This window comes from Polyodon spathula, chromosome 19 (genome assembly GCF_017654505.1).
Source record: "Polyodon spathula isolate WHYD16114869_AA chromosome 19, ASM1765450v1, whole genome shotgun sequence".
Taxonomy (NCBI): domain Eukaryota; kingdom Metazoa; phylum Chordata; class Actinopteri; order Acipenseriformes; family Polyodontidae; genus Polyodon; species Polyodon spathula.
In genome coordinates, this window is record NC_054552.1 from 31,831,617 (window position 1) to 31,853,200 (window position 21,584).

At 38.3% G+C, this 21,584-nt stretch overlaps 2 protein-coding genes across 2 annotated transcripts; both read right to left on the minus strand.

The window, feature by feature from the left end:
• Positions 1–515: 515 nt before the first annotated feature.
• Positions 516–5,056, minus strand: si:ch73-330k17.3 (IGFBP domain-containing protein). The gene is made up of 4 exons (XM_041218342.1): positions 4,705–5,056; positions 3,942–4,032; positions 3,332–3,527; positions 516–554 (listed from the first exon to the last, which is right to left on the minus strand). The coding sequence occupies exons 1-4, from the start codon at positions 5,054–5,056 to the stop codon at positions 516–518; spliced, it is 678 nt and encodes a 225-aa protein (XP_041074276.1).
• Positions 5,057–6,091: 1,035 nt separating this feature from the next.
• Positions 6,092–7,946, minus strand: LOC121294556 (gonadotropin-releasing hormone II receptor-like). Its single transcript, XM_041218343.1, has 3 exons — positions 7,404–7,946; positions 6,930–7,131; positions 6,092–6,480 (listed from the first exon to the last, which is right to left on the minus strand). Exons 1-3 carry the CDS (start codon positions 7,944–7,946, stop codon positions 6,092–6,094), a joined length of 1,134 nt encoding a protein of 377 aa, XP_041074277.1.
• Between the last annotated feature and the right edge of the window lie 13,638 nt (positions 7,947–21,584).

Genomic DNA, 21,584 nt, shown 5'->3' on the forward strand with positions numbered 1-21,584 from the left:
TAATTAGCTACAGTAACTAATTTCTGAATTGCCACACTAATATTGCAATTAAAATATGTCTAGTTCTACATTTGTTTTATTGCAGTATAGTTAAATATTTTGATAGTTTACTCTAACCAGCCGTGTCATTTTTAAAGACATCTGAATCAACTTGCAGTTCTACATGGCTCTAGGTCGCTACTTTGACAAGTGGCTTTGAAATACTTTGGTATTTATCCAAGATTTTACAAGGAAGAGTCAATCCCCCCAGCCCAACCCCAGAGAAATGCAGTAATTGACTTGAAACATTGCACAGTAAAGCAGTTTTCTCGCAAATACCAAGTTCAATCATTAAAATTCATGGGGGATAGACAGGGAGAAAAACAAAGCTCCTAATGATCTCAGAGGAGACCATTCCACGTAGAAGCAATCCATTAAAGGGTCTTTTTAATTCATGATTGCTTAGAATTAACAATACCAGCCAATTAAAAGCCATTGCATTCTGGTTTAGGACACCACTTCATATGATTCAGTCATTAGCTTGACTTGTCAAACTCATTTTCCTCAGGAGAGGGCTAGGAATAGAAATAGTAACACAAAGGATATACTGTGTTATGGGAAAATTATTTCCACATTTAAAATTCTAATTTGATACATGAGATTATAATTAACGAGCACATGGATTTCAAGAATACAGACTTTAATATCAACGTGTTACAAAGAACAGAGCCAATAACCAGCTAGTAGCTTCCCTTAAATTCTCACCCCTGAGCTGAAATCAATTCTCAATCAGTGAGCTGGAGGACACTAGGAAAACAAGCCCAGCTATACAGCAGGTCATGGATGCAGAGGTACAGAGAATTACAACTTGCTAATAATATATTGAGCATCAAAAGAAACAGATCACTTATACTTGAGCATCAAAAGAAACATATTACTTATATTTGGATAAAATTCACTAGGTTTGATCAAAAAATGACAAACTCTGTTTTAGAGCAGGTGCAGTGACTTTTTATTGTGCTGATTAACAACTGACATCACGAAGATGTTGCAAAATGATCTGTCGATCTTGGGCCGGTGTTGTTACTCTTGGTCTCAGTTCGTGGTGTGTCATTGACAGAGTGTGTCTGGTTATACCGTCTCGCCAGGTTTGAAATTGCTGTCTGTGAGCACCCAAGACGGTGAGCCACTACACTGTCATAGTCCAGCCTTCAACAGGCCAATTGCATGAAGGCACTGCTCTCTTGACAGACATGGCATTTTTTTTTTTTATTGCTTTTATTCAAGCTTGCAATTCAAAAGCTGAAATCACTCCATACCCAGTGTCCAATCAACTGTCTCACTAATTAGGTGATTAAGTGCATATGCTTCAGTCATAGTCACTCAAGTGTGTCATGGTCAAGGATGAATGATTGATTGATTAAAAAGAAACCAAGAACAGTTCATCAATGTCCTCCATTTATATACTTTTTTTTTTTTTTTTTTTTTAAATAAATGTGTTATAATAGTGATGTTTCTTTTGATGCTCGGTATACATTGCAATATATTCAAATATATTCAACTTTGCTTTAATATATTTAAAAAAAATGTATTATTAGAGCTGACATTTTGAAAAGAGCTTTGAAACAGGTGTTAACAATGAAAAGAACAATTTCAGTACATTATTTAAACAGTTGTAGCAACACGTGGGGACGTGGAACGCTAGATTTTCCGGAACCCCGCTACTTTCTCTTTAAGGGTTGTAAATTGCACAATTAAACACCATTGGAAAAATCTAGCTTTATTTGAAGGTCTTGGGTTGTGAAAGTGCTGTTGTATAATATGCAATTATAACACATGCAGATTTAGTACATCACAGTTCTGTACAGAAACCACTGGTGTAAATTAGACACACTATGAGAGACATGTATTCAAGCGCTTTATTTAACACTTTCAGTAGAATTATTAATAAACAAGGCTCAAAATTCAAAAATAAATTTGATTTGATAGTCATACATTAAATACATATTTATATACAAAGATCATCGTGGATGATTCATAAAACAAACCAAACACAAATATAAAAGTTTCTGCTCAGTTTGTGATGCTTTGTTTCTAAGACAGCTGCCTTCAAGTTTGCTGCATTTTCCACAGTACTGAGGAGGAAGGGACTTGGTTTTGTCTTCAGGCTTTGCTGGGACAGTTTGGTATCAGGCAAACAAAATATCCATCTTCATTAATCTGTAAAATAATGCCCATTAGAGATTATCTGGATGTATTAGAATAATCACTGAACTTTAGCCACATTCAGAATGAACAGGTTTTACTACTTATTACTTATTACTTATTACCGTGCTTACATCTGGACCCAGTGTCCATTTAACTGACGTTTCCTTGGAAACACAATGAAGTTGTTAAAATGTTTCTGTTGATAATTTCGAATTAGACCAAGTACTTCGACCTGTGTAACATTTTGAGGTGAAAGTGATGTGAAATTCAGCAATAACTAAGCTAACCAATAGCTTTGATTTGGAACCACAAAGTGCTTCCAGATTTGCACACAGAAGGAACAGAATTAGTTGTAAACAAGCCAGAATTATACTTTTATGCTTGTTTACTAATTGACACAGGAACAAAAAAAAACACAAAAAAAATGATTTCCCTCAGGACAGTTCTCCTAATCCAATCCTCTGACTTCAGTTTCATAATAATGAAGTGGTAGAAAACACTGTAATGGTTTGAAACTTCATCAGCGTTACACTTATTGTAAGTTTAGGGTTACTCTCTATTTATTTATTTTTGCTCCAAAACAGTCTGCTATTAGCTATCACTGCTCTGATAAACATCCGGCAAACAGGGTTTCTAGTCACTACAATACTGTACTGAGTGTCATTGAGAAGTACTAACAAAAAACTAAGTACAGTAAATTCTTAGACACATCTCGATTAGTGTTTTCATGTGATATAATACATTTGAGCAATTCTATACAACTTATGCTTGTGTGTTGTGCCATGTGCCATGTTTTGCCATTGCCTTTAAGGATTACCATATCCCTACAGTTTCGCCAGGAGCTACTGTGTGCTGTCCTCATGAACTTGAAGACATCTGCTTTCTCACACTCATCTTGTTCAAATTATTACTCCAGTGCTTAGTTCCTTACATTGGTTACCAATGAGTTACCAAATTGATTTTAAAGGTCCTTCATGGATTAGGGCCATCCTATTTCCTGAACTCATGGTGCACACACCTCCCAAAGCTCCTGATCTATAGCAGATACTCACGTGCTGAACCTGCTGGAAGACCGTCTCTTCCTATTCCCTGAACTCATGGTGCACACACCTCCCGAAGCTCCTGATCTATAGCAGATACTCACGTGCTGAACCTGCTGGAAGACCGTCTCTTCCTGGTCCCTGAACTCATGGTGCACACATCTCCCGAAGCGCCTAATGCATGGCAGGTCAGTCGAATGGCAACCCGTATTGCACTGGGTCTGTTTGATTTGAAAGCAGCTGCTGCAGGCAGTGTGCTGGCATGAGCCATGACAAGCCTTTCTCTCCAGGGCAAGTGTCCTGCAAACAAAGACCAACCGTCAATGGAGTATGTAATGTATAAGAACCCCTAGTACTCCAAAAGCTGTCTTTCTGGCCTGATGATCCCTGGTCTATCATTTATTTTAATTTTTTTCTATCCATTAAAAGATGTCAGCATTTCAGCAGTATATATTATATATCTAGTTCCGGTAACACTGTCAATGACATTGTAACTTGTAATGATCCTTCACTAATTGATTACTGCACCTTTAAGTAACGTATCTAGTTCAGTCTATATAATAAAAGGTGCTCCATTAAGTTCCATTCATTAATGCACCGCCTTCGAACAGGACTGACAGAGTTTCCCCAAAAGCTTTTCCCTGCTAAAAAGTGGAATGGCTTTGTTAATCCACTGTAGAGCAATGGGCTCAGGGCAGATTATTCTAGACTCACTTGGCAGAGCAGATTTCAAAGGGGTTGGCATGGCAAAATTCCCTGGTACACTCAGGTTTGCAAACTTCATCTTCTGGTGGTTGATCCAAAACTGCAAGAGACAGTATGTATTACTTAAAATCACACATTTATGAAAAGTCTAATGATGAAACACATATGTATGCATATCTGTTAAAGACAAGGTACAATGCATGTCAATGTAAACAAAAGTTTCATTCTGTTCTGGCAGGGTAGAAATGATATATCTTTGAAATAATCTGGAAAGACAATTGAATTATTGACTATGCTGAGATACAATTTAGATAAATTGGGCACTATATCAAGCATACCTTAGATAAGCATGGTAATTATTACTTTACTAACCTAACAAAGCACTTTGACATGAAAGAAACACAATGGACATAATGCAGTCATTTTCACAGCTTGCATATCAAATCAAAACCCAAATTATATTATTGATCACAACTGAGTCCTATTGGTATGTTGAGGTGGCTAGAACCACGAGGACACAAAGACATTTGTCTTCAAAATCTAGATTATTAAAACTGATTTAATCTGCAAAAGTATCATGAATAGAAAAAATAAGCAACATCCTATGCAGACATACAGAATCTAGAAAGCAATGCATTACAAACTCTTAAGTATTAAATGGTATTCAAATATTCAGAATTACACCAAAAAAAAGGCATGCATCCCATTATAACTTCTTCAGCTGGTACTCCTGCTGGCATGAAAAATAAAGAGTGATTTTTTTTTTATTTACCTGCTTGACAGATGCCTTTGAAATCCTGGTCATTAATCTCAGTGTCTTGCCTCTCCTCGTACGTGCAAACCAAGCCTTCGTCACACTTCCCAAGATAGTCCCACTTCCCTCCACAGGTCTCCCCTTCAGTCTTGGCACAGACTGGGCAGCACCCACAAACTCCTGTGGTTATGCCTCCGTTGCACTGCAGCTTCAACGCCTTCCTTGGGGTGCAGTGGATGCGTTCACATGGGGGGCAGTGGAGAGTCTGCAGCTCTGTCCCTTCAGCACATTTCAAGGTGAACGGAAACTGGGAAACCAGTAAAGGAATCAAAACTGCTACAGGTAAATGAAACCTGAAACTCGTCGTCATTATAGAACACAATCTGAACCCCGTTTGAAATGCACTGACAGACGGGGGCACTTATAAAGCACACCAGGTTAAAAGATTGACAAGACCTCTTAAGGTTTATGGCCCTTTAGCCAATGGACTTCAAATATTGGCTCGTATGATATCAGAGATTTACTGTCGTCTGTTCTCCTTGATAGAGGCGAACGTTATCTTTACAGTCTGTCTGTTTTCTTATATATTCCTTTTTTTTTTTAAGCAATCCGAGATAAGATTTTCTGTTTTATTTTGATCATATTAAAAGACAAAAGCCTTGTTATTACGAAGGGCAATTAAGGCTATCAGACCTGAAGATAATACTGTTTTAGGAGATTTTCTAACAAGGACGAGATTAAATCAAAGCTGTTTATCTAAGAAGATCAGTGTGTTCTTGAAATAAATTAACAGTTACAATGAAACAATGTGGATAGCACTGTACACTAAAACATGAGTAAAAGCCTTGCCTTTTATTACACTTCCAGTTGTTTAACAAAAAGTCACAATTGTTTGGATGTTTTACCCACATGCCCTCCATTTTGCCTTCACAACATTATATTGCTTTGTACCTTTGTGTCCCTATGCAGAAGACAGAAGTGCACAGCAACGTGTGGGGTGCTCTCTGAAGAGTGACAAGCAACCTTCTTCTCAAAACTATTTTCCACTTGATAAACTTTTAAAACATTAAAGCACAATTCAGCTCAGCAAAAACACTTTTAATTTATTTAACACATAAGTAAATACAATATATATTTTTCTATATTAATGTTACACCACAAGAACCTAAGAACCTAAGCAAGAGACAAAACAATGGGGCATCTTATACATAGTTGTTTAATAAATGTCATTGCTACCAATCTATACCACTATATGTACTATATAAGAAACAGCAACTCCTATTCACACCTGGGTTGTAAAACTGTATAAAACCTGAGAAACCTCCTTCCTCCTGTACTAAGTGATATCCAGCTCTGTTTGGGCAGTAGCATCCCATAGCATGCAGTCAGTAAGCAGTGCACAGTTTTAAAACACAGTCTGAAGTGCTGTCCCGTTTGAAACGGCACACCCCATATTGTCACCATTTACATGGAGCCGGGTGACAGACCTGGGTCTCCGTGCCAGCTTGTGTCTCGTTACGCTATGGCAACACATTCGCATATCCTCCCTGAAGCAGGGCGTGTAGAGGCCGTAGATGATGGGGTCAGAGCAGGTGTGGAGCAGGCCAAACAAGAACAGGGAGTGATGGATGTACTCTGGCATTTCCTCAATCATGTTGGGCTGGAACCAGTACCAGAGCCCCAGGAGGTAATACGGGGTCCAGCACACAATGAAGGAGGCCACAATCACGATCGTCATTTTGAGAGTTTTCAGTCTCGCTTTGGAGATGTGGTCATTTTTGCTTCTTGTTAGAGCTGAGGAACATAATTTAAAAAAAAAAAAATCTGAATTTGTCTAGGAAAGGGATATGCAGAAACTCATGCTCAGAATTGTCTTTAAGAAGTATTTACTGTATCAGAAATTTATAATTTTTAGCCTTCAGTTTCTCCTTTTATATTGAGGCATCATAAAGGTATCTGAAGGGCTATATTTGCAGAATTAACAGTTACACTTAGACCTAACTTTTGAGAAAATTTAGTTAGTTATCATAACAGTATAGCTGATGAGAAAATATATATAACAGGTAGATGCCAGTTAAATATGTCCCGAAATGAGGGGAATGGTGCTTAATGGGTTGCCTGTATTTAGGTATTAATGGGTTGCCTGTATTTGGACCTTGTATTAGAGTATACAGCTGAAGTAGCCCTTGGATTATACAGACGGTGGGTGGGTTTTAAGAATGGAAGAAGAATCTGAGGCTGACCTTTGCCATGGTTCACTTGCCGGCCAATCTCCCACAGGATTCTGGCGTAACAGAAGATCATTACGCTCAGCGGGGTCACGTACAGGGTGACGAAGGTGAACATGTTGTACAGCGTCTCCTTCCAGCGCTCGTTAAAACTGCCCGACGCAATGCACTGCGTGAAATTCACCCCTTCAGCCGTGCGCAGTCGAAATAGAAACAGCTAAACCAAGAACAAGAAAGAAGTTAGGCCCCCATCCCAATAGACTCCCATTTTTAATTAAAATCCCTTTCATTTGGCTGGATCCTGTTAAACAGTATTTTGAGGAAAATGTCCCCTTAACAACGGAAGGCTTATTTTTCTTATCGGCCTGGAAGATTTTATTGACCATCGGAAGTCTCAAACCTTCGCCTTTTGAGTTGTCTCTTACATTTTTAAAAGTGAGTCCCACCCAAATGTAAGCTTCAGATAGCTCCACTATGTATGTTGCATACCTGTGGTGAGGCCAGGAGAATGCTGGCTGTCCAAGCAACAGCAAGCATGACCTTGTTCCGGTGACTGGCTCCAGTGAAGCTGAAAGGATACAGGATGGCTGTGTGTCGATCCAAGCTGATGACCACAAGCACCAGGGCGGAGGAATACATGGCAAAGAGCTTCAGGAAGTTGAGCACTTTGCAGGGTACCTCCCCTGCATACCACTGGACTGTAATATTCCAGATTGTGTCCAGTGGCATCACGATGAAGGTGATCATCAGGTCAGCGATGGTGAGGCTGAGGATCAGGATGCGGATGTGGGACTTTGTTCCTTTGCGAGCGACACTGTAGAGCACCGCAGAGTTACTGTACCCAGCGAAGAGGAAGAAGCAGAAGGTGAGCACGACACGGAGTTTGGCCGCTGCTGTGAAGGAGGGCTCCTTCCAGGGTTCAGAGGAGTTGGTGGCGGAGACTGTGACAACTAAAGTCACAATATTCTGTGTGTGATTGCATGAGACTGGAGACTCTGTCATCGCCTGAAAAATGGGAATAAAGGCAGTCATATCGGCCTACTAGTGGCCATTGGCTTGAACTGCAGAAACTGTCAAGTTTTGACGTGCAGGTAACCATATTTTCGATATTGCATATATAAGTCTAGCATTATATCAAATGAAATTGTCTTTCCTTATTAAAATAATTTCTTGTTTCACAAAGAATAAATATTTGTAACTAAGAGAAACTGACTCATTGATTCAGTATAGATTTTTAAAAACTTGCTGGAAGAGAACTGATGCTACTGACCAAAGATGACATTTAGGAATTCCACTTTAACAATCCTATAAAAAATGACATCCTGTTCAGTGCATGCTAAAAGCAGTCAATTAGAGCTCTTAATGCATGTTGCACAGTGAGAATCGAGGAAGCGTCTCTGGTGTGCTTAGTCATTCAGATGAACTAGCTTACTCCATAAGAATACTATCATACATTTCTGTATATAAGAAATAATGGACATATTTGTGTAGAATATCCTGTATCTTTTCAGAATTACAGTCTTGACATTTCCTTTCCTTTCAAGCCCTTTAAAGGGTAATAGGGGACCTTTCTGAATATGCTTGCTGTTATATTTCAGATAATTAGAGGGGATTGTCAGTTCTCATGGCTACAGTAGTTCTTGGTCTCTACACCACCCTATAGCATTCTATAGCAACAAATATCTGAAATACAAAAATACCACTTGAGTGTTTTCTTCATGTTTTATCATGTCTCAGAGAGTATTCAGATCTGTTAATAATGAAAACATATATTCCATACATTATAAGTACAGTAATGTCACATTAACATCTGTATTGATATCCATATATTAATATTTAATAAAACGTATGAATTTACATTTTTCTAAAGATAAGGTAGATTAAATAAAGCACATATTGCCTTGCAGTCATTCAATTGGAGTATGACTATCCTTCAGGCTCAATAAAGGTTACCAAAACAAATTCATCATGATGAACAGGATTTCTGATTCTTTCATAATAGCAATACCTTTTGGTTTAATAAAGTTATCAAGACTAATAATAACTGGAATTTGAATATTGGTCAACTCAGAACTGAAGGGTATTTTAAGGTCATTCAATCAACTTAAATTGTTTTAAAAGACATCATTAAAGTTTGTCTGATTTATTTCAAATTACATTACAGTCAAAAATATCCACAGCTCCTTCATCCATTGTCACCATGTTAAACTTTTCAGAAAGCAGGACTATTTATTACAATTTACTGTGACTCTCTTGTATCAACTCAAACTTAACAAGCATGTGACATGAATAAAATAACGAGAGACAAGGGGGTACTTACCATAATTGTTTAGTCCCAGGTGGTAAGTTTAAAACATATGCAGGGTTGGTTTTATAAACTCCTTGGCTCCAGTTTCAGGAGACACTTCGATCCATGCCAGCAATCACACACCAGTGTCTGTAGTGCTGCATAGAAGCTAGTCTGGCACATGAGACTCTGTCAGTGTTAACCAGTGACAATTATTTCTCCAGGAGTCTCAGGTAGTGAGCCTGTGAGACAGCCAGCTACTGCTGGTCCTACCTCATCCTCTCTACTTCTGGAGGCTGTTACCATGGAGATTTCAAACCCATGTCTGCTGCAGTACCTTCTCCCAGCACATAACGACATTCTCAGCCCTTGCTCAAGATGTCATAAATAAAAATAACTGTAAAAAATAAAACCTTTTGGCCTAACAACATTTACATCCAGATTCGGTGGTGGCTGACGTGAGATGACACAGGGGCTAGAAACAGATAAACCGGTTAGACCTGACTAGTGTTAAGGAAATAAAGTCTAGCTATTAGTAGTTATTTTAATGCCACAAGTAAAGAAAATGCTGGGCCGTTTTAAATTAGAACAGTTAGAATCATGTTAAAATCCTCATATTTATTACGCTAAAAGAAAAAAGAAAGAAATCTTTTTTTTTTTTTTTTTCTGGGGAACGAAGACATTTCAAATGGGCACAAATCCTGCCATGTTATGTTTAGTCATGTACAGTAACCAAAATCGTGCAGTAAAATGAATTTACATGAAAATCCCCAGAATGGAGCTTTGATTCCAGCCCCATGAATACAATGTAGTTACAAGAATTCCTTATGATAATTCTTTCAGAAACTGAAAGCATGCTTTCATATATTACTTCATTTCCCTAAAAAAGATGTACTGCCTGCTTAATTGAAAGTATAGTGTAAAATATGTTGCAGTATATTGCTTTATATCTTTTGTTTCCATAGGGTAAGCTCAATTTAAAACAGTGTTGCATTGCTCCACAACAAGGCTTTTATCTGTTGTGTTTGTTTATCATAATCGGGAAGAGCTTCACTGACTGTCCTTTTTGACACGTACACATCTCTATAACTTCCATGATTTGAATCCGTCTCAATCACACTGTCACCTGGGTGTTCAACAGCAGGTCATAGATCAGAAATTACTGTTTGCCCTGTCCACTGCAGAAACCTCAGGCAACACAGCCATTACATAACAAAGATTAGAAGCTGAGATACCTGTGTTTGTTGATCTGCCTGTACCAAGCATGCTAAAGGGGAGATATCATTGAGCCGGCTGTACAGAACAGTGGAGTAAACAGAAATAGGAACGCATGAGGCTCCTCTACCGATTACCAGCATGCTGCAATTTATACTGCCAGTCTATGTTAATACATACTGGAACTGGTTATCATGTAACAATAAATAGCATCTTTGGCTTTGCATTTTATTAGTCTCTTGGTTGCAAAGTAAACAGATGCACAGCATTGACTCAAACACAGAATACATCTATTAAACATTATCTTAATTAATACATTAAAAATGTGATCACGGTCATTTGAGGGACACATGCATACAGAAATTCGAATGGATTATCCTTATTATAATAATCTGTTTCAATACCCTTACAGTCTACATGGGTAGTTTCCAGCGGCACGGTGAAAAAGGGCTGATTACAATTGTTGTTCAGCCTTTTCAAGAGCTAAGTGTTATACAGCTGGTGTATTATTTGACTTAATCCATAAATATTAGCATTAAACACTATTTCATTGACCTTGTTGAAACGAGATCAATAATGTAGGAGCACTCTGACTCCATTAGGTGCACCCAATGGGATCAGATAAACTCATGTAACTTGTTTGTACTGCAGGGATCCTCGGATACTGTAATGCCATTGTGAGGGTTGAACTCTCAGCTGGGTGCATATTGATATTTAATAATCTAGACGAGTTGTAAAATAAATTTCGTACGAAGCTAGCGTACATTTCACAACATGACTTGTTTCCAGTGTATGCGCGGGCAGTGCTTGGTTCACATGCCTTGTATAATTGGCATCTCTTGTATAATGCTCAGCTTGTCCATACTACCCCAGCAAAAGAACTCTAGTTACAGGGAATGCTCCATTAGCACCCATGGAGTACTATACTTATTGTTTACCTGCCATCCACATTAGTGAAACTGACACAGCAATCCATGCATGTGCGTGGAGTATTCTTTTTATATAATAAAAACGCTCTCTCTATATATTACTATAACTAGAGTACAGGACACATATCCTGAATCTTGCACACAGACTTAAAATGTGTAAAAGCGTGCCTTACAGATATTACGCTGTAATTAAATGTATCGCAATCTGATCAAAGCTTTATTTCAAACCCAACCATGGCAAGGCCGATGCTAGCTTTTAGCCTGTTTCCTGGGAACTAAAAGAAAGTTCACTTATGAAGCGAAATGACATGGGCCAAAGTTAACATTAGTCATATCTTTAGATTAGAGGCATCAACCATGCCCTGCATTTTCTAATTTTCTTGACAGAGTGGAGTGACACAATATGTTTGAACTAAACTAGTATAGAATCCACAGACATGTCTTATTGCACCCATGGGGGCTTGAATCATACAAAACAAAGCTGGCTTTGCATCGCTTTTTTATTCCACACATTCCTCAATGTTATTCTATTCAGATAAAAGCAATACGATATAGCTGCCATGCTGATGCATCTGTCAGGAATGGTTATCCCTGTCACAGTGTTATGTCAATATATTTATCATCCACTTTCATCTGGTTCCTGTTTGTGCACACAGAGAGGTGGAAGGTTGTGTGTCAGAAGCATTTACAGCCACCTACCCATTCACGCTTCTCTTAACGTTAGAGTTTGCAGCAATCCCATTAAGGTAAGAAGAGCGAGCTAATGGTTTCTGATGCAATACAGACAGATGCACCAGTGTAAATAATGCAGTAGATGCATTTTCTGAAAGTGTGTCGTGACAATGTTTCAGCTGTACCGGGAACTATGTACAACTGATAAATGCTTATTGTCCTTATTAAAATAATCTGCCAAAACATGTGAAACTTATGAAGCCAAACATCCTGTTTGATGCTTTACGGAGCAGTGGGCTAGAATGCTTATTGCAGTATGTTGCTGCACACAGTTCTATTGTACTTTTGCTTAAATAGATTTGTTTTTTTCGTTTTTTAGTTATAAAACCCTGGGAGCTGTTGCATGTGTGGTCAAGCTGTGAATTTCTCCGTTCATTCCACTCTCGGCTTTGCTTGCTCTCCAGGTACTTTCAATCAATTCAGCTGGGCCAATCTTTGCTAATGAATTTAATGTGAATACCATCCGTGCAGTGCTGCAGACAAATGCATATTTAAAATATGTTTTTTTGTAGAACTGAAAATGAAAATAAAAACAGGACAGTTATAACAGAGCACAAACCAATGTATGTACCCAAAGATGTTGAATCTTAATTTTTTTTTTCTTTTTTTTTTTCTTAATCTCTTATTTGAGCCCTGGAGTAGTGCAGTGAAAGTGAATGAGTAACATGTGTGGAAGTATGCTGTGTTGTTTTTCAGTACGGATTATTTATTATTCCAGAGGCTGGCCAGACTCCTGATAGCTGCGCAGATCAATCCTGGCGCACTGGAAGGAGACAGGGGACCCAGGAGTTTTGTTAATGACATTCCCAGATTCATGGTTCCAAGGGGGAAACTGTACCTCCTTCGCTTGTCTGCAACCTTTCTGACTGACAGGAAGCTGACAGTGGCTGAGGGAATCTTTGATTGAAACTGTTGAGCCTGTTTGAAATGTTCAGATGACATGTATAAATAATGCTTGTCAAGGTAAAGGAATGCATGCCTCACTTCACTCACCGTGACTTCCTTTTTAACACTTTCATGCGTTAGCAAACTTTACACACAAAATAGAAATAACAGCATATTTGCTGTAAATGTTTGGCTGGAAGCACAAATGCTCCAACATTTCATTACAGGTACAGTACATATTGTTATTACCTTGTATCATTATATGATATATTACAATATTTTATAATATTACAATTATTTGATTCTATGCTCTTAGTTTCTTAGCTAAGAATAAAATATTTTGCGTAACTATTTGTATGGAGTATTGAACCCAATTCACAAAGCTTTAACTCATGGTTTATTAATATGATGTAAAATGTTTTGAAGAATTAAAAAAGAAAGTTTGACATTCAGTCTAGAACACTTTCATAAATACAAAACTTTAGGGCAAAAGTGTCCAGTGTGCATAATGGAGATGTATAATTGCTAAAAAGATTAGTGTTAAGCACAACATGAGTATTACATGAAACCAGGAATAGTTTAAGTTTCAGAATGAGGTAACTTCAAAGCCACTATAAACACTTCCTTATCATCTGCTGTGGTGAGACCGATAGGTGTGAGACCAGTACAGTATGCATTCACGGCTACCCAAGCTGGACAATTCCTTCTAATTATCACTGTCTGGGTGAAGGTAGTACAGAACAATCACGTTTGTCTTTCTGTCTTGATAGCGTACTGTGATATTAGGGTTACACCCACAGAAGAACACAATATAGAACGCACCTCAAATACATCAAATATTTTGCCTAAATGGATCAACTTAACCTAGAACAATGATTGCGATTTATTTTAATAGGGAGGTTCCATGAATGCTGGAAATCTAAGTGTTTCTGAACCTGTGTTGCAGTGATGTGAAATCACTGCTGTCTGTTTCTGGTCCTCTTGTCAGGACACTGTTAAACGAAGCCTCGGTCTCAGTAGGTTTATTCCTGGTTAAAGAATGAATAGATCTATAAATCAAAATAAATAGATCTATAAATCAATGAAAATCAATGTGGCTTGTGGTTATACAGCAAACCTCCACACTATAAATAACATTGCAAGGTGCAGAATGCATTAGTTTAATGCACATGCTCTTCAAGCATGTTTTTAGCGTGATTCACTCAATGACTGTCTGAGAGGAGAACTTAATGACTCATCCCAAATGCAATATCTATACCAGGTCATTTAAAATCCACACTCAGAAATTGTGTGATGCCTAATAGCCGTTATATTGAAATCGTTGAATTCAATCAATATTGTATACCGATTACATAAAAAAAAGAATAACAAAACAGTATGTTTATAAATGTTGTAATAAACTGATATTGTAATAAACTGGTATTTTGGTTACTAAACATGAATATGTTTAGTAACCAAAATAATTATGATCATGAGTGTTGGAGAAGCTTGACAGTTCAATTTTACATATGGAATTACACGGCTGTGCCCTAGCATACGTTCTTACTGTATAATAAGTGTATTTCAGCCAGAGTGACGGGTTTAGGAGCGATCCTTATTGGGTATGAGATCAACATAAATCACACTAATTATATCAGAAAAAAACAGCAATTGTTCTGCAAAGCATGCTCTCATCCTCTGTTACTGGGCCAGCTCAAATGGCATAAACAGACAGCGGTGGTATGCTTGGCCGAGTCTGGGTAGAGCGTGAGAGCAATCATACTGCTGAGATGACCTTTACCAAACACTACATAGCGGGAGTCTTGCAAAGCGGCAGAACATCGAGCAATTACAGCCATTAAGTTCCAGACAGTGATGTAATATGTTTTACAAAACATACAGACAAAAGGGATTGTAACACTCTTAAAAGCAATGGGGTTGATTGTTACTCAGAAATGAACTAAACAATACTGGGTTTATACTTGAATCCATCATTAACAAAGTACATTGGTGGTGGCCTTTGACAAGAGCATCTGCAGGGTTTTTCTGTTATACCTTTATATAGAAATGAGAACTTTAGTACTTTTATCTACTGGTCCAACAAGCTGCCAGAATCACAACAACAGATATATTCTGGCTTTCCTTCACAAGATCCTCGTCTTAGGCAATGATCAATATTGACAAAGACAATATTACAGCATGCTTCCTATTTCTCATCAGTCCCAGTAGGCCATTCTTTTACTCAATGACTGCTGGCACAAAGAATGTAAGGGTTTCAAAAGCTTTTTTATAAAGATCTTTATTTCCATTGCAGCTTAAATCTATAATCACACTAATTTCACAGCCTAACACAGAGCCACAATGCACCCGCTAAGCCTCTCAACCAGGGGTTCCCTGGGGGTCCCCGAGAGGTCGTAAGGGGGTTGTGAAGTAACATATCAATCCCTTCCTTGACGATCACTGGGTGTATTGTTTATCGAAAGACAAGTAAGATACTAGATATTTGACTGATGATTTGTTCTGGCATTGGAAGCGTCTAAAATATGCTTGATGTTTATGTGATTTGATCTAAGGTTAAAAGTGAGTTCCCTGCCTGTACCACCACTTTGCTTAATAAATGGGTGAGGTGATAGGGGAGCTTTGATCTTCTGCTGTAAACAGAAGGGTAGAATGATGGAATGGGAGGTTGGCAGAGATTTCAAACACTGACAATATGCTTCTCTCCTCCCTGTTTTAATCATCTGTGCTATCTTCCCAACAAGGCAATATATCTTATAAGCTGTCTTCTGACACTCATACAGTGACACTATTTAAACAACTCCAGATTTGGGAGTTTGGAAAAGATTGGAAACAGGTATGGTTTAACAATAGAGTATCCACTAAAGACTACTGCTGATTCACTTGATGAACATTAAAAATGCTGTCTTGAAATCCATCTTAAAGATGATTTACTGTATACATGTTGCAAAGGTTATGTAAGAAGCAAAATTTGGCATAAAGGTGTAACATTTTAGTGCCCCTCATACACACACTTAGAAAGGAAGTGTTTTCAGCGTTACATATAAGGGTAACTGTGTTGTACTATGCGGTGAGCCTCCTAGGTTCACTAAGAGATCGATTTATTAAACTTTTTGTTGGGGAAAACTAGGATTTAAGAAAAATACAAATCTCTGTAATAAACAGATGTGCAGGGATCCCTCCTCCAATAACGAATATAATTTTAATTTAATTTATCAATATTTTCCTTAATAAAGTTCTTTATTATTTAACAGTTAATTGAGTTTCCTCTTTCGTACCTGTAACTGTATATGTCTACATGAAGTTATGGAGACTGTATTATGATGTCCAGAAACATGTTGAGCAGTAGTGCATGGCTGTGACTGATTATAAAGAGTTCAGAAAATGGTCAAGCAGAACAGGCAGATTAAAGCATATGAATTTCTGTGACAGCTTTTCAACCGACTAGACATACTGTAGGTGACATTGTCCAGAGATTTTCTCTAAGAAACAACATCCAACAATTCAAATTTGAGAAACTCTGCGAACAATTTCTTGAATAAAGTCATATTCAACTGAAAGAATATAATAAAGAAAAGTGAATTATGTGTCATGGCCTGAATTCATTTGGTTTTAGAAGGGAATTAGCGTGGACAGGAGAAACACAGATTGATGTTCCTGAATGAACAGCGTTGCAAAACACAGGTATGAAAACCAGCTCTTCCATGTGTTTTCAATATGCAACTTAGATGTACAGCAGATTTGCAGGTTAACATTGTTTATGGCAAGTCAAGATAAGAGACAACTGGAGTAAGTCAAGCAGAACCATAAAAGTTGGTTTTAGCACAGATCTCAAAGAGCCGTCAGGGTTTCATTCGAAGGCTACAGTTCCATAAATCTGTATGGTTGGCTTTGCTTGGCCGAATCAAGACAATATAAACAATACCACTGTATCTAGGAAACAGAAGTCAGACCAGTTTAACAGTTCACCATTTGAGGTTGGTTTGGAAGCCAATAGAAACCAATGTGAACTGGGCAGCTTCATTGCAGTGGTCAATACCATTTTCAGAACTACACAGAAGTGGCACAATGGAAGTGCTCCTGGTTTCCTGAGCTGTAGTGTCCTGCAGGCTCAGACTCAGAAAACGATGTTGTAAGAGAAATGAAAGCAAGTGCACTAGGACTTGGCACCTTTGTAGTCCTGAGTGGTGACCCGTTAACCTGGGTTTAAATAATGGTTTCGTTCCCCATCAGTGCTGGAAATATTTAAACCAAGAAGACTGGAATTTGCTCAATGAGGCGTTCAGTGTATTCAAGGGATGAGGAACAGGATGTTCACAGCTGAAGAATGACTTTGCGAGGTGAACAGACTATAAAACAAGCACAGGTTGGAAGAGTTGCACTGAAGCCTCTGCTTCCAGTTGAGAACTCAGTTGAGGATTGTTTTTTTATTGAGATACACAATCCAGCTGTGTCTGTGGACAAAATGTCAGACTTGTGAGTCTAATGGCCGTTGCATGATTCATCACAGCTTTTTTCACCTTTGGCACTTCTTAAGTCCTGCAGCTTTGGAGAAAGGACTTTACCAGTATGTACCAGACTCTGGTACAGTGCATGCTGACAATGAAACTGCATCCTTAACAAGCTTAATAAAAATAGAAAAATCAGCTTAACTACCCTGTAGAAGCGGATTGTGGTTTACTAACCATTAAGTACCATTAATAGAGCAAATCAGCTTCAGTTGTCCTTGCATTCTTTCTATCCATAATTCCACAGTGAGCCTAATTAATATCTTTGTTAAAATGATGTAATAGGTTGTCTTGGGCACATGTATTGGCAGACTTGCACTTTTCTATAATTTTTAAAACCTATTAATAAATTACACCTGGATTGGAACTAGATTGCAAGTTAATCTCCACTCTCAATAAAACAAGCTGAAAATGTAGCTGTGAAAAAGGGCTGTACCTTTCTTTACCTGGAATGGATTTCTATTGCAATGCTGTGGTCTGTTTTATTGCCTCTCCCTTTAGATTACTCCACAGCTCATTCTGCGGCAGTCTTTCCACGACTTAAAAACATAGCTAGGCACAGATATGTATTGCTATAATAACACCCTTTTTCATGGATTTCCTGGTTCCATGACATAGAGGATCTGGAAAGTGTCTCTCTGCAGGCTCTATACCCGATAATACAAAGAGGGATCCGTGGGAGCAGAACGCTTCACTGCAATAGATGTTAGCCTGGAATAAAACGATTATCACTGTGTTCTAATAATGCATTTTCAATCATGCTCTCCACTGGAATAGCTCCAGCTGATTCCTGGGTCTGCATTTTGTATAGACTGGGCTGTAACAGCCCTACTGGGATGCAGATGTTTCCCATCTGTAGCTTTGGCTTGGCTGCTCCGTTGCCGTGCATACCTGAAATATGAGAATAGAGTTATCCCGTAACATTGCACACACAGATATACCAGAATTAAAGAGCAGCCCTTGTTCACATGCAAAATTGTTTTACCATTTGTAAAAATGATGTAATAAATAATCAGCACTATTGCAAACTATAGAAATAGCTCTTTTAAATCTAGCCACCAGTACAGTTGACTGACTGTCAATGTCCCAGTAATTTGATCTCTACGGCTGTGGCAGAATCTCTTCTGCGTGGGGTCTCAAACTCCACGCCTCTTTGAGTTTCAGTTCAGGAGTCTTCAATCAGAATATACAGCACCTTTTGTAAGAAGCCTGTATCTAACAGAAGAAACTGTTATCTGTGTGTATTATATTTTGTTACTCTCCTTCATGCTTTCTAATCTAGCAAATTACACGCCACACATGAAATAAAACAACCGTACTTACAATCTAAACAGGTATTATAATCGAATAATAACTCATGAATGCCCTGTGCCATGTACTGCACATTGAGTATGGCTGTTTGAAATCCACTTTCTTAACACAGAGATCAGGAACAGAACATAGCCACAGCTAGATGTTGAGTGGAGACACACTTGGGGCAGAGGGCAGGAGTAGCTGTTTTACAAAGAGAATGGTGAGGGTGTTGAATTGGTTACCAAGCCATGTTGTTGATGCCTGAAACAGAAGAAGTTCTCGATCAATCAGAAAACGCAAACCTCATGTTTGTAAATGTTCTTATGTTCTTATACACAGCTGCAATGGCCAGAGTCTTCTCATTTATCTTTAAAATGATATACTTCAGTTTAAGTGACTTGCATAATAGAAATAAAAATAACTTGAAACAGGTATCATTACTGAAAGCATTTACACACTTGAATTAATAAACCATACCTTATAAATACAGCACAGTGGGGAATGGGGCCATTATTACTTCATTTATGAAATCGCAGAACAGTAAGATCAAATTGATCTCTGTGGTTTGCACAGAGGCCAATTTAGCTTTACTAAGTTTAGAAATATGCATGTGTCACACAGTTCAATACTGGGAAATAGCTCTAATCCTCTGCAACAGCTCCTGGGATTTACAGTCAGACAACAGACAGGTTTTTTTTTTTTTTTTGAGAATAGCCGTCTAGCAGCAGGCGTAAGCTTGCTGATGGTTAATGGCGAGCTGCGTGGGATGAACTCTGCTTTCAGGGGACAGCAGGACATTTGCTGAAAGCAGCACTTCTGACACATACTGGTATCTGGAAAGATGAAAGCTTCCCCTTGTCCCACAGTGCATCCGATTCCCTTTTAAACACACATCACAAGCATCACAGCAGCTGTTCCCACTCATAATGGATCTGGGTGCTTGAAGAGGTGTGTTAAACCCACAAGGACAACATGTAACGCCAAAGACACCCTGACCTTGCCAACGCTGATCTAGAGTGGGTCACACATTTGTCTTAATTGATACAAGGATTAAATGCACTTCAGAAACTCTAACGAGGCTGGAAAGGCACAAACAGGTCATCACATTGTAAGCGACGACTGTTTACCTAAGTGAGAGCTTGAAAGAAAACCCCTTGTAGGGTTGATGAATGCATTATTTTCCAAAGTTAATGAGAACACCATGAAGTCATCCATTTTAACAACAAAAAATGAAGAAGTTAAGCAATGAGGTTCTGTAATACATTTGCACACCACTGTATAGCTTGTTTTGAACATGTTGACGACTGTGTTACGTGGCTCTAAAGACATTGTTGTGGCACAAGAGGGTTTCCACGTTCCTCTCCAGCACGGTGAACAAGATCTTAGACTCTACAAGGACTGTGTTATCAAGCAGACCTGGCAGCTTCATTATGATGTAATCCCTGCATACTGCTTCGCGAGACATGAGAAGGAAGTGGAGATTTCCAGGTTCCAGATGAAGAACAGCCATTTAACCTAGTGTTGATGGGAAACCTATTTTCACAGAATTGCAACACATCGCTACAGGCAATTCCAGCTCACTCGGTTTTGCTCTCATAACCTTGTGCTTTAAAAAGTAAATGTATTCATCTTTGATATTTTTTCCATGTTTAACTAAAGAAGTAATTTCCAGATGCTTACTGCTCTTTACTGTGTGCTTTAAACACAGATCACCTGCCAAAAGCACAGTGGGAATCTCTGGCTCCACACCAGGCCCCTGTTATTTTTCCCAGTGCTCCTCTTCCCTCCTCAGCCTATTTGCTGAGATGAAGGGCAGGATAGAACTGGGAAGCACAGGCAAATTCCCATTTGCTAGGCAGCACTAAGCCAGGTAGAGACATTTAGAGAGAAAATCAAAATCATGAAGTCTTTAAGTGTGACATTGCTATTCCAGTTTCATTCCACAAACTCACTGCTCAAAACTGACTCACCACCTGGTGGTTGATGGGCTTCTACAATAATTGGAATATTATTTAACATTTATTTACTGTACTTGTATTACACTATGTAACACAATTTTTGTTCCTGGGTAGTAAGTGTTATTTCCTAATTGCTTATGCCTAAAAAGTATAGAAAGTGGCTGTTATTCCCCACAAACTTTGCTTTTGTGACCAGGACTGTGATATTTCAAAATATCACTATTTCCAATGGGAAAACGAGCAAATGTGTGTCTTTTCGTTCACATAAAGTCAGAAAAAAACAACATATGAATCCAAATTAACATGTATTTATACTAAAGTAATACAAAAATGGCTACAAAAGATTTAGAAGTGAGTAGTTTTTCGAGATTTACGATTATAATGTCCTTTCATAACATAATATTTGTATTTACATTATGTAAACCTAATCAACAAAGAATAGAAAGATGTAAACTAAAAACAAATAAAAATCCTGAAGAAGATTGATATGGCAAGTTTAATTATATGGGAAGGGACAAGCGGGTAAGCATGTTCTACTGGCTCTTGAACAGCACCTCTGTTTGCCCCTCATTTTTCTATTTGAAAGCAAGGAGTTAGTTTTGACTCTGTGATCCAACAAAATCTGTTTCACTGCCTCAAAACAAAAACAAGAACCACAATTGCATCTTAGTTAAGCTGTGGGATCTCTGCTGTAAGATTTAAGCTGCAACTGCCCTTTTAATGTGGGCACAGTAGATGATGAAGCATGATGACGGATTGCATTGGGAGCGCTGAGAGGATTAGAGGGAAAGCTGAGAGACATTCTTTGCCATCTCGTTGGTCTTCTTGAATGTTTCATCGTATTCCAGACTCCCAATCCAACACCA

Excerpts from the sequence above, each read along its gene's own strand:
- si:ch73-330k17.3 (XM_041218342.1), bottom strand. The coding sequence starts at position 5,056 with ATGACGACGAGTTTCAGGTTTCATTTACCTGTAGCAGTTTTGATTCCT. Across the intron at positions 4,033-4,704 it reads CAAAGGCATCTGTCAAGCAG|TTTTGGATCAACCACCAGAA; the intron begins GTAAATAAAAAA and ends TGTCTCTTGCAG. Across the intron at positions 555-3,331 it reads TCTTCCAGCAGGTTCAGCAC|CCCTCTCCTGAGGAAAATGA; the intron begins GTGAGTATCTGC and ends TTCTATTCCTAG.
- LOC121294556 (XM_041218343.1), bottom strand. The coding sequence starts at position 7,946 with ATGACTGCCTTTATTCCCATTTTTCAGGCGATGACAGAGTCTCCAGTC. Across the intron at positions 7,132-7,403 it reads TTCTCCTGGCCTCACCACAG|CTGTTTCTATTTCGACTGCG; the intron begins GTATGCAACATA and ends TTCTTGGTTTAG. Across the intron at positions 6,481-6,929 it reads GCAAGTGAACCATGGCAAAG|CTCTAACAAGAAGCAAAAAT; the intron begins GTCAGCCTCAGA and ends TATGTTCCTCAG.